Genomic DNA, 16,195 nt, shown 5'->3' with positions numbered 1-16,195 from the left:
CTCGAAAACGTTTTTTTAAAGGTTTTGCAATTAAAATTGCACAATGAGACAATAGTGCTTTTGTATAGTGTGAACAATGAGGCAAGGACAGCAGATATACTAATTTGTCATCCTTTTTAATCAGATTGCTCATGGATAAATACAGTAGTTACACTATACACACACACTTCTATACAGAGGATGCCAAAGAAAATGCTGCAGTTAAATTTTAATTAACCTTGTAATTCATTGAATGTGGGAGTAGCATTAGGCAAATGTACCCATAATATATTAAATTTCTGAGTAAGACCACTGACTTCTCCATTCCTTTACAGTGCAAAACTGCTCCAGTCAAAAGTCCATTAACGCCAGGCCATAGAGTAGAAGTTCTCAAGCATCCCAAATACAAAAGAAAAGGTTAAAAAAACACATTCTCAGGGTACGTTTTTACATGTATGCAAGAAGTTGAAAAAAATAAACACCCATGGAGAGAGAGCAGGTGGAAGAAGTATCCTTTGGAAACCACTGACATACAGTAAAACAGAAGGGTGCCTTTATTAAAAACAGACCAAGGGAGCCATGTTGAAACCTGAGAGCCCTGCAGCACAGGCTGTCATAGACCAGAGATCTCCATGTCCATAGAGAAAGGCGTAGAGACGTTACATATCGTGCAGCATGTTTTCTTTTCATTCCGTCTCTCAATCCATTAACAAATTAAGCATAAATGTGGCGGCTGCTCGTCGCTCATTACCTTCCTGACTGAATAAACGTTTATCTCCTCTATTAGCCTGGTTAGAGCGTCCTTATTCCAGCCGCTCAACATTCACCCTCGTTTCCCATTTGCTACACTCACTGAATGTGCCAACTTAACTCTTGACTCAGAACAATTTTTATTACGATAAGAGAAATACAGTTGATATAGCCAATAACTCTAGTCTGTGTGGATCTCTCCCACATAAAAGTAAGCCCAACACCTTTAAAGTTTAGTTGAACAAATTGATTCAAGATCAGTACCAAAAAGAAAGTCTTAATTTCACCTGATCCTACCAACTGAGTGAATGAATGGCTAACTAGACAATTACATGTTCGGAAGCTGTTGGTTGTGTCAGTGTTTGGGGTATCTTTGGCCTTGTGTAGGATCTTTGCACCCCTGCTGTCTTCCTAGGCAGGCCCGAGGGCTAAAGACTAGCACAGTCCTTCTCCTAGACTTTTGCTCCACGAACTCCAGGTCTGGCCAGGTCAGGACTGGATTAACACTGCTGTCCACCCTTCTGACCAGGCCTTCAGGTTACTTATTCACAGACAACAGCAGGTTAATCTGAAGGAGAGAGAGAGAGCATGAACACAGTGAGGGCTCACTCCGCTAACAACATCCAGCATGAATTTGAATGTCACTCCAGACACCACTACACACAGTGAAAACCTGAATAAACCAAGGTTGAATAAATACACTTGAAAAAAGACCTTGAGATCCAACAGCCATCTCCAGTAAGAGATACACCTTGCCCATGGTTATGATTTTGTAAGTGTAGCCAGTACAAGCCTTACCTGTTCCATAGAAGGGCAAGCGATGATCTGAAGGTCCTCGCCACTGTATTCCTCCTGAAGCAAGGCGTGCAGTCTCTGGAACACCTGCTGGATGTTGTTCTGTGGGAGAAAACAGCAGGTTTGCCATGTCAAAGCGTTATTGTGCACTTAGATTCACTTACTGTAGATTAGCACCTAGCTGTGCACAAAGAGCCATTATTTATCTTTAATAAGCAGGAACGATGCTTAAAAAGGTAATTGCGCATTGCTCAGCCTGAGCACCTGCTGAAAATATCCTATTTGTTTTGTAGATGTGTACTAAAACCCCTATGCACTCCTGTTACTCTACAGGGTTAGCCTGGCCTAAGATCTGTTTGTGTCAACTTTGGCAAGACAGCACAAACAGATCTGGGACCAGGCTAGTACAGGGTTGGGGAAAGGAGAAGGAGAATTAAAACTCCACTGTCTAACAGACACCCACCCGGACAGGCTTGAAGAGGATAAACTCGGTGTCTCTGTTGGCCAGGTACAAGGACATGCTCTGTAACGTGCTTGGCAGCTTGTTCTTCATCACCCGGTAGGTAGCCATCACTATGTCATTGATCTTGGCTAAAAGGGGAGAGAGAGTCATTTTTCAGTTCCAAGCCTTCCTTCCACCACATGATTTAGAGGTTTCACTGAAAGATGAACATACTGTTTCTTACCTGGCTGTGCCCAAGGTTGTTGGGAGAGGTTGTACGTGGGACCTCCTTGGATCGCCATGGTTTTCAGAGCAGACACCTGAAACAACACAAGACAATTTCCCATCTTCCTCAGTCAAGGACAACGTGAGTTAATCTTGACTATAAATCCTATTCTAGATTGTGGAAGGAATTTATTGATAGTGCTATATACAGGTACCTGCCAAAATAAAGGAAACACTTGAGTAAATGAGGGACACAAAGTATAGTAGGTGCTTTCACACAGGTGTGGTTCCTGAACTAATTAAGCAATTAACATCTTATCATGCTTAGGGTCATGTATACAAATGCCCAGTTGCCCATTATTTTGGCAACCATGGCTGGAAGAGATCTCACTGACTTTGAAAGAGAGGTCTCAAATGAGCATAGGGGTTTTAAAAGTGTGTGTATGTCTAAGTCACCAGATCCCAACCCAATTTAACACGTATGGCAGATTCAAGACCAAATTATGGAATTTCTCATGGAAGAATGGTGTCGCATCCCTCCAATAGAGTTCCAGACACTCTGTAGAATCTATGACAAGGTGCATTGAAGCCGTTCTGGCAGCTTGTGGTGGCCCAGCGCCCTATTAAGACACTTCATGTTGGTATTTCCTTTATTTTGTCAGTTACCTGTAAGTCCAATTCATTATAACCACTTTAATACTGTATGACTTTTAATACTGTATGAGAAAGACCATGGATGATTGGCACTGAGTAGATTCAGAAAATAAGGTCACAATGTTTTAAAAAGAAACCCATCACATTTGAAAAGGCCTAGATTCCAATAGAATAAGATTCACCTTTGAATAGCCCTTTATCTTTCAGTTTTACTGCACAAAACTATGACCTTCAGTCAGTAATCAGTGAATTACCAGAAAATGAAAAGAGAAAGCCAGAGGTCATGTTTTTGAAGTCTGAGCCTCAGGCTGTCTGTCCTCTCCTCTCTGTCAGACTGACACGTTACCTTGGTGAGAAACTCCTCCAGATTCCCAACAAAGAGGTGAGTCTGCTGCTGGATGAACTGCTCACAGCTGAACTTCAGGTGGCGGTCCACGTCCTTCTTCGAATCTATGTAGTGCTCCTTTATCTCCGGTGAGCCCTGACGTCCATCAGAGAGAGAGGGGTTAGTAACTAGTAGATTAAAAATTACATATAGGGCCAGGTTTTCCTGACATAGAAAAACAATTCCTGGTCCTATGCCTTGCAAAAGTATTCAGACCCCTTGGATTTCTTCACCTTTATTGTTTTACAAAGTGGGATTAAAATGTCATTTTTTGTCAACAATTTACAAAAAATACTCTGATGTCAAAGTGGAAGAATATTTATTTTTAAGATCAATTAATTAATTACTAAAATACAGTCATTGCATAAGTATTCAGCCCTTTTCTTTAGGCAAGCCTAAATTATTTATATCTGGATCAACAAATCACATAAATTACATGGACTCACTCTGAAATAATAGTGGTTGACATGATTTTTGAATGACTAACCCTTCCTCTGTCCCCCATACATATAGTACCAGTCAAAAGTTTGGACACACCTACTCATTCAAGGGTTTTTCTTAAATTTTTACATTGTAGAATAATAGTGAAGACATCAAAACTATGAAATAACACATATGGAATCATGTAGTAACCAAAAAAAAGTGTTAAACAAATCAAAATATTTTTTATATTTGAGATTCTTCAAAGTAGCCACCCTTTTCCTTGATGACAGCTTTGCACACGCTTGGCATTCTCTCAAACAGCTTCATGAGGTAGTCACCTGGAATGCATTTCAATTAACAGGTGTGCCTTCTTAATGCGTTTGAGCCAATCAGTTGTGTTGTGACAAGGTAGGGGGGTATACAGAAGATAGCCCTATTTAGTAAAAGACCAAGTCCATATTATGGCAAGAAGAGCTCAAATAAGCAAAGAGAAACAACAGTCCTTTTATGAAATTTTGATTTGTTTTAACACTTTCTTGGTTACTACATGATTCCATGTGTTATTTCATAGTTTTGATGTGTTCACTATTATTCTACAATGTAAAAAATTGTACAAATAAAGAAAAACCTTTGAATGAGTAGGTGTGTCCAAACGTTTGACTCGTACTGTATATCTGTAAGGTCTCTCAGTCAAGTATTGCATTTCAAGCACAGATTTAACTACAAAGACCAAGGAGCATTTCGAAAGCCTCGTAAAGAAGGGCAGTGGTTGGTAGATCGGTAACAATAACAAATCAGACATTGAATTTCTCTTTAAGCATGGTCAAGTTAATAATTATGCTGTGGATTATATATTAAACCACCCAGACACATCAAAGATACAGTCGTCCTTCTGAACTGAGCTGCAGGACAGCAATGAAACTGCTCAAGGATGTTTCCATGAGGCCATTGATGATTTTAAAACAGCTACAGAGTTCAATGTCTGTGATGGTAGAAAACTAAGGATTGATCAACAACATTGTAGTGACTCCACAATAATGGCCTCAATGACAGAGTGAAAAGAATATACAGAATAAAACTATTCCAAAACTAAAGTAAAACTGTAACAAAACAAGAAAATACACAGCAAATTAATACACTTTTTGGCCTAAATGCAAACCCTTATGTTTGGGGCAAATCCAACACAACACATCACTGAGTAACTGCCTCCTTATTTTCAAGCATGGTGGTGGCTGCATCATGGTATGGGTATGCTTGACATTGGCAAATACTGGGGAGTTTTTCCAAGATAATAATAAACAGGATGGAGCTAAGCACAGAGCAAAACCTGCTTCAGTCTGCTTTACACCAGAGACTGGGAGAGTAATTCACCTTTCAGCAGGACAATAACCTACAACACAAGGCCAAATCTACACTGGAGTTGCATACCAAGAAGACAGTGAATGTTTCTGAATGTCCAAGATACAGTTTTGACTTAAATCAGCTTGAAAATCTATGGCAAGCCTTCAAAATTGCCATCTCGACATGATCCCCAACATTTTGACAGAGTTTGAATTTTGAAAATAATAAATGGGCAAATATTGCACAATCCAGGTGTGCAAAGCTCTTACAGACTTACCCAAGAAGACTCAGCTGTAATTGATGCCAAAGGTGTTTCTAACATATATTGCCTCAGGGAGCTGAATACTTATGCAACGACTATATTTTAGTCATTTAATATCTAGTAATCTATTTATTTATTTTTAAATCCTCCACTTTGACGTTCGAGAATTTTGTATAGATTGTTGAAAAAAAACAAATACATTTTTTATCTCACTTTGTAACACAAAATCTGAAGAAATCCAAGGGGCCTGAACACCATTGCAAGGCACTGTATATGTATTCTATATTTAAACCAAATCAAAAACTTTACCTCCAATAGAAATTCTAGGATAGCGTTGTGGCTGTTGAGTCTGAAGAAACCAGGAACAGATTTGGGGTTCATCATTTTGAAGGCAGCATCTGATTTGACAGACAAAATAAATGATTAATCTTGCTGAAGAAGGATTAGAGTGCCCTCTAGTGTTACAAATTAAATACGACCATGGCTGAAATGAGTACTAGAACAGGAGCACCTCTACCAAAAGCTACAGGTTATACAGTAACTCAAGTTATTACCACTTTTATAATAGTCATATGTGCATTTGATGGACACAACGGGCATCCCCCACTGATTATGACAGGTTTTATGGAGCCAGAACAGACATCCACTGGCCTCTACTCTCCCTCCTCACTGTCTCACCTCTGGTTCTCTTCAGATCCAGAGAGATCTCCTTGATGGCAAAGTCTGTGTGGAAGGGAGCGATCTGTTCCCTCATGATCAGCAGGTGTTTGATCAGAAACAGCTGACCGTCTACCTGCGTCTGGACAAGATGAAGCCATACCGCTAACTATAACATCTGAATAATCCAAATGTAACCTTGTCCCAAAAACAAAACTAGTATTGACCCATTTATAGAGGAAAGAAATACTAACATGCTATCGTAAAGGCTACAGTTGTGTTTCTCAATTACACCATATACAGTCAGAAACGTATAATCCAACGCATTGCATTGTATTGTCTAAAGAATTAAAATCTGCACCAACCTTGTTTTTCAGGATGACATCGGACGCTTTGAGCAGGGACTGGATGCAGGCAGATAAGGCCTCTTGCGATAAGCCCTGGAAGACTGCTCTCTGCAGGGCCAAGAAATCCAATGCATCAACATGGGGACAACCCGGGAGGATGGCAGATTAAAGAGATCAGGAGGACAGGTCAAATACTATCATGAAATGGACTAGGCTCATGATTCATTCATATGACTATCTTTTGTCTTCTTCAGATGCGTATCATATGTTCTCATATTTCGAAGAGTAAACATGCAAAATGCCAGATAAGCCAAGTACTCACATCTATGCACCTATAGAGCTTGGACAAGCAGACCAGTGTCCGTCTGACTGTGGGGTACCACATGCCATGCAGGTCAGCGGGAGAGATGGATGGCTGCAAGCGGGACGAGTCTATACTACCTGTGCGCAAGGAAAAGAAAGGAGGGCAGAAAGGTACAACAGTAAGACTTATGTACAGAATGCACTATTCACAACTTATGAAGATAAGATATCGCTTTACACTGTCATTTGTAAACACTGACTTGCGTTACTGGCTCTCCTGCCCTCTGGATCTTCAAGCTGCACATCTGAGAATGACGACTCCTGGGCCATTAGCTTCATCTGCTCTTCCTTCAGGCTCTGGGCAATTTTCTGTAACCCCATGAGACAGAAACAGAGAGATGGATTATGAACTGTGTCTTTATTTTGTATCGAAGACAGCTGCAGGTAGAACTTGCCCATAGGCACAGATCTAGGATCAGCACACCTTCCCCAAATCTTAACCTTAACCATTAGGGGGGGTTGTAATAGGAATTACTAGGTGAACAAAAGTGAAGAGCAGCCGCAGATAAAGTCAATCATAAATCAATCTGGTTTATTACAAGTTGCAACAGCACAGAAGCAGAGAAAAATGTAATGTCTAGCTGGCCTCTTGGAGACAAGCCCTTTATATTTTAAAATCAGACAGCACCAAGTGTTCTGTAAACACCAGCCCCAGAGGCTTGTAGGAAGACAAAACTGCAGTGACTGTCAGCTGCTAGATCATCACACAGCGTTTCACACAATACAATAATAATCAAGCGTCCCCGGTCCTTGGTCCTCCAGTCTGGCGTCAATTACTATCAACAAAACATCGCACAAACAGAACACTGGAAATCATGTGTATTACAGAAAGGGAACACTCTTAACTGTATTAATCTTGAATATTCCAATTACAGGGTGGAAACAGAAAACAGACCTTACATCAGTTTCTAGGGGTGACTCACTGAAAACAGCCCCATCAGACAGACCCACCTCCATCATCTCCAGTTTCTCAGGATAGGCCAGGTCCCCGGGGGCTGGGTTGTATCCGATGATGTCAGTCTGGATGTAGATGTGTGTCCTGTAGACCAGCCTCTCCTGAACATCCTCCAACATCTGTTTCACCACCGCGTCAAAGGCCCCCAACTGACCAGCTACACACACACACACAGGAGTGGTCATACAGTTCTATTCAGCCTGCTTACGCACCCATTTTCTTATATAGGAATCTCTTAAAATGTTTACCTGAAGGCCTATACATTGAGCTCCAAAAGTATGGGGACAGTCACACTTTTTTGGTTGTTTTGGCTCTGTCCTCCAGCACTTTGGATTTGAAATGATACAATGAATATGGAGGTTAAAGTGCAGACTGTCAACTTTAATTTGAGGGTATTTTATGATGAGTGAGAAAGTTAGACGCACAAATATCATACCCCCTCAAAAATGCTAACCTCTCCTGTTATTGTAATGGTGAGAGGTGAGCATGTCTTGGTGTTATGATATTTGTGTGTCTGCAACTTTCTCACGATTCATTCAGGACTATCCGTAAACATTGTAGCATCCACATTAATGTAGAAGTGTTTAGAAACATATTCTATTCTTATTTACAATAAAAGTGTCTCCAAAATGACACAATACATTATTTACCATTCATTTCTATTGGGCACAAAATAATCAAACACAACCAAAACAAACAGCAAATGCGTCCAACAAGTTTGTAGAGTCACAAGCTTTATGTAATCGTTGTGTGATAGGAATATGGGACCAAATATTACACTTTTTACTACTTTAATACACATAAGTGAATTTGTCCCAACACTTTAGGTCTCCTAAAATGGGGGGACTATGTACAAAAAGTGCTGTAATTTCTAAACAGTTCACCCTCAAATTAAAGCTGACAGTCTGCACTTGAACCTCATAGTCATTGTATCATTTCAAATCCAAAGTGCTGGAGTACAGAGCCAAAACAACAAAATGTGTCACTGCTGCAATACTTTGGAGCGCACTGTATATTGCTAGCTTGTATGGTAAGATGTTCTGGTAAATGTGTAACATACAAGTGTATATTTCCTACAAAGAGTTAACTGTACTTGATGGTTAGAGTAACCAGAGTAGGTCATTTGTATTGTGAATAACAGTACCGTTGTTGTGGACGTGGTCCTCCAGCATCTCATTCTTGAGAATGCCACAGAGCTCTGACAGGGTCTCCAGGTGGATAACGTGGATGATGAGTGGCCGCAGGACGTCGTACAGCGACAGACACAGCTTCTCCAGCAGCTCACTGGAGGGGGGAAACCCAACAGCAAGCACCATTACTCCCATTCACAAGTCAGACCAGTGAGCACAAGGCTCTAGTGAGTTAACTCACTGCAATGTAAAAGGTCATATTTGAGTCGTCCTCTTGAAATAATATGTTGAAAATGTATTTGTTTCTCCAAGCGAGAAACACTAGCTAGTATATACGAAAGCTAGATAAATATTTGAATCTCACTGTGTTGAATTTTAAAGCTGCAGTTTTTTTTAATGAATGCCTAAGTCAGCAATTACAACAGTAGAGCTATCACGTGCTGTAGCAGACACTATTGAGAATACTGACCAGGAAATAGCCATTCATGTGAGCCTTGCCTTCAAGACAAACACCCTGTACAAATACTGAAGTAGAACATGACACTGTGTTGAATTGCATGGCTGCCCTCAGAAAATTCTGTTAATGAAAACCTAAGACAGCCATACAATAGAGGTGTCATGAGCTTCAGCATATACTATGGAGAATACTAACCAACCAGGTTATAGCCCAGCCTTCTTGACAAACATATGCAGAATGTGTTGTAGGACATAAACTGTACATGCTTCTTACTCCCTCCTATACCAGCCTCAGGGGATGGTACTACTTACTCTAGTCTGGGCGTGGGTTTGGAGAAGAACTCATTGTAGAGCTGGTGCTCATCCTGACAGACGTGAACCATGAAGGCACAGCCACTACGCACCTGGGAGGAGAACACAGGACAGACATAATCAGCTCTGGCAAACCATGTTGAAGGCTTCTCAGATAATCTTAATAATCAAAAGTGAATGGATCCTAGTAAAAGAGTGTGGTCTTACTAATGCACAGTGGTCCTTGTTGTTTTGGCTGGTCAGGTCTGTGATGGTGGATGTGATGCTGGGGCTGAGGAGCTGCTCTCTCTGGTCCAGGTAGCACTGGTGGATCTCCTCTAAAAGCTGGTGGTACCTGGGGACGCCAGAACGTGGGAAATAATTACACGTAGATGACAGAAAACATTACATACAGTGAGGGAAAAAAGTATTTGATCCCCTGCTTATTTTGTATGTTTGCCCACTGACAAAGACATGATCAGTCTATAATTTTAATGGTAGGTTTATTTGAACAGTGAGAGACAGAATAACAACAAAGAAATCCAGAAAAACGCATGTCAAAAATGTTATAAATTAATTTGCATTTTAATTAGGGAAATAGGTATTTGACCCCTCTGCAAAACATGACTTAGTACTTGGTGGCAAAACCCTTGTTGGCTATCACAGAGGTCAGACGTTTCTTGTAGTTGGCCACCAGGTTTGCACACATCTCAAGAGGGATTTTGTTCCACTCCTCTTTGCAGATCTTCTTCAAGTCATTAAGGTTGAGGCTGACGTTTGGCAACTCGAACCTTCAGCTCCCTCCACAGATTTTCTATAGGCTTAAGGTCTGGAGACTGGCTAGGCCACTCCAGGACCTTAATGTGATTCTTCTTGAGCCACTCCTTTGTTGCCTTGGCCGTGTGTTTTGGGTCATTGTCATGCTGGAATAACCATCCACGACTCATTTTCAATGCCCTGGCTGAGGGAAGGAGGTTCTCACCCAAGATTTGACGGTACATGGCCCCGTCCATCATCCCTTTGATGCGGTGAAGTTGTCCTGTCCCCTTAGCAGAAAAACACCCCCAAAGCATAATGTTTCCACCTCCATGTTTGACGGTGGGGATGGTGTTCTTGGGGTCATAGGCAGCATTCCTCCTCCTCCAAACACGGCAAGTTGAGTTGATGCCAAAGAGCTCGATTTTGGTCTCATCTGACCACAACACTTTCACCCAGTTCTCCTCTGAATCATTCAGATGTTCATTGGCAAACTTCAGACGGGCTTGTATATGTGCTTTCTTGAGCAGGGGGACCTTGCGGGCGCTGCAGGATTTCAGTCCTTCACGGCGTAGTGTGTTACCAATTGTTTTCTTGGTGACTATGGTCCCAGCTGCCTTGAGATCATTGACAAGATCCTCCCGTGTAGTTCTGGGCTGATTCCTCACCGTTCTCATGATCATTGCAACTCCACGAGGTGAGATCTTGCATGGAGCCCCAGGCCGAGGGAGATTGACAGTTCTTTTGTGTTTCTTCCATTTGTGAATAATCTCACCAACTGTTGTCACCTTCTCTCCAAGCTGCTTGGCGATGGTCTTGTAGCTCATTCCTGCCTTGTGTAGGTCTACAATCTTGTCCCTGACATCCTTAGAGAGCTCTTTGGTCTTGGCCATGGTGGAGAGTTTGGAATCTGATTGATTGATTGCTTCTGTGGACAGGTGTCTTTTATACAGGTAACAAGCTGAGATTAGGAGCACTCCCTTTAAGAGTGTGCTCCTAATCTCAGCTCGTTACCTGTATAAAAGACACATGGGAGCCAGAAATCTTTCTGATTGAGAGGGGGTCAAATACATATTTCCCTCATTAAAATGCAAATAAATTTATGTGTTTTTCTGGATTTTGTTGTTGTTATTCTGTCTCTCACTGTTCAAATAAACCTACCATTAAAATTATAGACTGATAATTTCTTTGTCAGTGGGCAAAAGTACAAAATCAGCAGGGGATCAAATACTTTTTTTCAGACACTGTAGGTGAGGTGATCCTGATAATGCCATTTTAGCATACAAGAGCCCAATACTTACTCAGAAATTCTCTCTGACCTCTGCTCTATTTGTTCAATCAGTGTCTGAAAGAACAAATCACACAATTATTAATCTCTAGAAAGACCACACATAATTGTGTACCAAAAGAAGGGTGGCTTAGAAAGTCCACAGTAATTCCAACATAATTATTTTATAATTATACTAACTCTGACTTTGGGTGCAGCTGCTCTGAACTTGACATAGTACAGCGTGAAGGCATTGTCTGCGTTAGCAAGACCCAATGGATCCTGAAAGAAAAGTATATTCTAAATCAGACAGACAACTCAAGACAGAAGACAGTTGATTGTGTACCAGTACCAAGTCACAATCGATAATAAAAGTGGCCGAGGAGTTCTTCCTACCCTTTTTGTTAACTGGTTGGTGAGATTCTGCATAGTGTTCACAGTGTGAGCCTTCATGAAGTGCATAGCTTTAGACAGACATTGTTTGAATTTGGCCAGATACACTGGGTAGTCCTTAAAGTTTGGCTGTAGGTGAAAAATAACAGAAATAAGTAAGTCATAACATGATATACTGACACAGCTCTACAGTAGAATACGGACACACTTTCCATTATGAGCTGAAAATATACTTACATGGGACGAAACATATTCTATACAGTCATCCAATTTTGAAAGCATTGGTATAAATCCTTCACTGTTTACAGACAGTGTGGGCGAGTTTAATTTCTGCAAAGACAGAGCAAGAGAAATTATGACCTTTTGCAATGCTCGGGTTAGGAACAAGATTCACCTTCAGAGACATTTGCTCAAGGATTTAAAATGTCACAGCAAAGGAGGATGGATAAAAGGTTTAATCAGAAAGCATACCGTGCTGATGTTCTCCAACTCATTGAAATAGGAAAGCTTCTGCTGTATGCTCTCAGCCAGATCCACCAGCTCAGACTGTTAAAGAGAAAAGTATATGTTGGCAGGGAACTATGATTTTGATAACAGGCTGACATTTCATGTCTGATGTTGTATTCCATTACAAATGGAAATAGGTCCATACTACTATGATCTGTTGGTACCTTTTGTGCCTCTGACAGTCTCACAGCCTACATGTAAGTGGTTCTCTACCTGTTCTTTAAGGAGCTGTTCACAGGCCTCATGGAGGGTTCCTGTCTTGTTGGACACAAACAGGTACTGCTTCTGCAGAGAGTCCAGGTGCTCAAGGGCAGCATTCACGTCATTCAGAATAGCATCACATTGTTCCTGATAACAATTGAGATGGTCTCTAGTTTTCCTGCAGGAGTAACACACACAAAACATTCCATTCAATTCCTCAGAGATAGAGATATAATGCAGCTTAGGATGCACTGTATATAAATCTACTTTCAATTTGAGAGATCAGCAAGTGGAAAGACATGAACATTAAGTTCACCTGTGCTTAGCTCCTTCATCTTGATCCATTTGTGTCTGTAGCTTCGAAAACCAGGAGAAAAACTGCAATGCAAATAACACCGAAAGTCAACCTTTAACCAAGATAGCTAACTACTATACAACAAACTAACACATTCAACAATCATATGATATGAAAAATAGTAGACAGTAGACTTGAGGCATGTAATGACAGTGTGTACGTGTGTGCCGCAGAGGCTGCGTTTATACAGGCTGCCCAATTCAGATATTTTTTCACTAATCGGATAAGCTCTGAAAAATATCTGATGTGAAAAGATCTGATGTGATTGGTCAAAATATCAATTAGTGGAGAAAATATCAGAATTGGGCTGTCTGTGTAATCACAGCCAGTGTAATGAAAAGCAACACACCTGTTGCGCTGTCTCTATCCTCTCATTCTCCAGATCAAGCATTTGAAAGCCCTTGAGCAGGACATCTTCTGTGGAAGCTGGTACAGTTGTCGTGAATGGGGACCGTTGAGAGCGGGATGTCAGGCTGCACAAGTCTTCAATGGGCAGCTGGATGTGGAATGCAAATAGGGTTTAGACCAACACATGACACAACCAATACAATACTGTCATAGATCTCAAAATGCTAAACAGTTAGAGCTAGTTAGCTAGGTTTACCAGGTTTGATTGATAGGTTACTATAACATGGGGTTATGATTCGATGACTTTAATACTTGGCGTGGTGTGTTAGTGAGAGTTAGCTAAGCCTCCTCACAGAAGTCATCAGACAAGTTGATCAACTCTGGCAAGTTGTTAGTTAGCAAAGTAGCTCGTTAGCCTAGCTGGCTAGTGGCTACAAACTAAGACTCAGCAAACAACGTGGCAGACGTTAAGTTAGCAAGCTAGTTAGCTAGATATTTGAGCTGGCAGCTAGCTAGGTTGAGTTGTGACACTAGCTAATGTTATGCTTCTTAGCAAGTCCCTCCTGACAATCCTACAATGCAATCAACCCATTTGCTTTCTGGAATGCATCTTTGCACCTGTCAACTAGCTGCTAAATCGGTGGTAGCCTAGCTTGCTAGGTTGTTAGCATTAACAGCTAGCTAGCCAGCTAACTACTGTCTCGTCAGCTCACCTCTGCGGGAATAGGTAGGGTTTCAGAGGCAGCTCGGATTTCCAGAATAGAGTCCGTTTGTTTCTCTGTCAGGGGAGCCATGGCATCTGTCCGCCGGTCCCACTGTGATAGTTTTTCACGCGTTTCTTTATCTGTCAGGTCCAGAAAAGAATGGTCTGTGGACGCCATCATCATCCTCAGCAACATTAAACGTCAGCAGCAGACTACTTCCTTTTCCGGAAAAATGGGCGGCGTTCCAAAAAGGGGGAGGACTCTGACTACAGCATCCAATGGTATGACTACTTTTCAGAACAATATCTTACTTCATTGGTGGTTGAAACGTTGAAACGCTTAAAACGTTGCACACAGAAATAAAAGTGATAAAGGAGTGGGTGTTCTCAGGAGACATTTAGTGAACAGTGTATTTCCAGTGATGTTGGCAAATCTGTAATCTGTAACATTGAGTACACTGTGACATTGTTTCACTAAACAGAAAAATAACACAACCCAAAGCGACAGCACAGAAGCACTCACTGCTGATACCCATCAATCCTACCAGTTTTATTATGGTCTTTGGTAGACTATCTCAAATCAAATTTTATTTGTCACATGCAAATCAAATCAAATCACAGGATACAGCAGGTGTAAACAATACTACCACTGCATCATCGAGAGTGTCTTGACCGATTGCATCACGGCCTGGTACGGGAATTGCTCCGTCCACGACTGCAAGGCCCTCCAGAGGATGTTGAAGAAGGCCCAGTCCATCACTGGGACCGTGCTCCCACCCATTCAGGACATCTACTCAAAACGGTGCCTGAGGAAGGACCGCAGCATCATCAAGGACTCCATACACCCCAACCAGTGTGAGAGAATTAACACTTTCATTGTTATGCAATAACACCCTGTGTAGTATTTTTAACACTAGGTAGTGTATATAGTTTACACCAATGGTGTTATGCACTAAAACCTCATAGAGTGGGGGAAAAAAGTATTTAGTCAGCCACCAATTGTGCAAGTTCTCCCACTTAAAAAGATGAGAGAGGCCTGTAATTTTCATCATAGGTACACGTCAACTATGACAGACAAAATGAGATTTTTTTTTCCAGAAAATCAAATTGTAGGATTTTTTATGAATTTATTTGCAAATTATGGTGGAAAATAAGTATTTGGTCAATAACAAAAGTTTCTCAATACTTTGTTATATACCCTTTGTTGGCAATGACACAGGTCAAACGTTTTCTGTAAGTCTTCACAAGGTTTACACACACTGTTGCTGGTATTTTGGCCCATTCCTCCATGCAGATCTCCTCTAGAGCAGTGATGTTTTGGGGCTGTCGCTGGGCAACACGGACTTTCAACTCCCTCCAAAGATTTTCTCTGGGGTTGAGATCTGGAGACTGGCTAGGCCACTCCAGGACCTTGAAATGCTTCTTACGAAGCCACTCCTTCGTTGCCCGGGCGGTGTGTTTGGGATCATTGTCATGGTGAAAGACCCAGCCACGTTTCATCTTCAATGCCCTTGCTGATGGAAGGAGGTTTTCACTCAAAATCTCACGATACATGGCCCCATTAATTCTTTCCTTTACACGGATCAGTCGTCCTGGTCCCTTTGCAGAAAAACAGCCCCAAAGCATGATGTTTCCACCCCCATGCGTCACAGTAGGTATGGTGTTCTTTGGATGCAACTCAGCATTCTTTGTCCTCCAAACACGACAAGTTGAGTTTTTACCAAAAAGTTATATTTTGGTTTCATCTGACCATATGACATTCTCCCAATCCTCTTCTGGATCATCCAAATGCACTCTAGCAAACTTCAGACGGGCCTGGACATGTACTGGCTTAAGCAGGGGGACACGTCTGGCACTGCAGGATTTGAGTCCCTGGCGGCGTAGTGTGTTACTGATGGTAGGCTTTGTTACTTTGGTCCCAGCTCTCTGCAGGTCATTCACTAGGTCCACCCGTGTGGTTCTGGGATTTTTGCTCACCGTTCTTGTGATCATTTTGACCCCACGGGGTGAGATCTTGCGTGCAGCCCCAGATCGAGGGAGATTATCAGTGGTTTTATATGTCTTCCATTTCCTAATAATTGCTCCCACAGTTGATTTCTTCAAACCAAGCTGCTTACCTATTGCAGATTCAGTCTTCCCAGCCTGGTGCAGGTCTACAATTTTGTTTCTGGTGTCCTTTGACAGCTCTTTGGTCTTGGCCATAGTGGAGT

At 41.6% G+C, this 16,195-nt stretch overlaps 1 protein-coding gene across 2 annotated transcripts; it reads right to left on the bottom strand.

Moving 5' to 3' along the window:
• Nucleotides 1-97: 97 nt before the first annotated feature.
• Nucleotides 98-14,169, bottom strand: cog3 (component of oligomeric golgi complex 3). 2 transcript variants are annotated; one of them, XM_041866096.1, is made up of 23 exons: nt 13,996-14,169; nt 13,284-13,430; nt 12,896-12,957; nt 12,592-12,757; nt 12,343-12,417; nt 12,109-12,201; nt 11,875-12,000; nt 11,680-11,760; nt 11,513-11,556; nt 9,684-9,810; nt 9,477-9,568; nt 8,723-8,862; nt 7,575-7,735; nt 6,824-6,932; nt 6,583-6,701; nt 6,279-6,368; nt 5,935-6,055; nt 5,566-5,654; nt 3,192-3,326; nt 2,211-2,286; nt 1,988-2,115; nt 1,528-1,626; nt 98-1,297 (listed from the first exon to the last, which is right to left on the bottom strand). In XM_041866096.1, the coding sequence occupies exons 1-23, from the start codon at nt 14,167-14,169 to the stop codon at nt 1,268-1,270; spliced, it is 2,484 nt and encodes an 827-aa protein (XP_041722030.1). In that variant the 3' UTR covers nt 98-1,267. The 2 variants fall into 2 exon arrangements, with proteins under 2 accessions (XP_041722030.1, XP_041722031.1); XM_041866097.1 differs by having other exon boundaries at nt 11,686-11,760.
• Between the last annotated feature and the right edge of the window lie 2,026 nt (nt 14,170-16,195).

The sequence above is a fragment of the Coregonus clupeaformis genome, chromosome 4, assembly GCF_020615455.1.
Source record: "Coregonus clupeaformis isolate EN_2021a chromosome 4, ASM2061545v1, whole genome shotgun sequence".
Taxonomy (NCBI): Eukaryota; Metazoa; Chordata; class Actinopteri; order Salmoniformes; family Salmonidae; genus Coregonus; species Coregonus clupeaformis.
Note: the sequence above shows the minus strand (reverse complement) of the source record. Positions and strands in the feature narration are given on the sequence as shown.

What these genes read in the sequence shown, in the direction of transcription:
- cog3 (XM_041866096.1), bottom strand. Translation starts at nt 14,169, where the DNA reads ATGATGATGGCGTCCACAGACCATTCTTTTCTGGACCTGACAGATAAA. An exon ending in AAACCCACGCCCAGACTAGA is followed by an intron (nt 8,863 to 9,476) that starts GTAAGTAGTACC and finishes TCCCCCCTCCAG; the next exon opens with TGAGCTGCTGGAGAAGCTGT. An exon ending in ACAACCTTGGGCACAGCCAG is followed by an intron (nt 2,116 to 2,210) that starts GTAAGAAACAGT and finishes CTCCCCTTTTAG; the next exon opens with CCAAGATCAATGACATAGTG.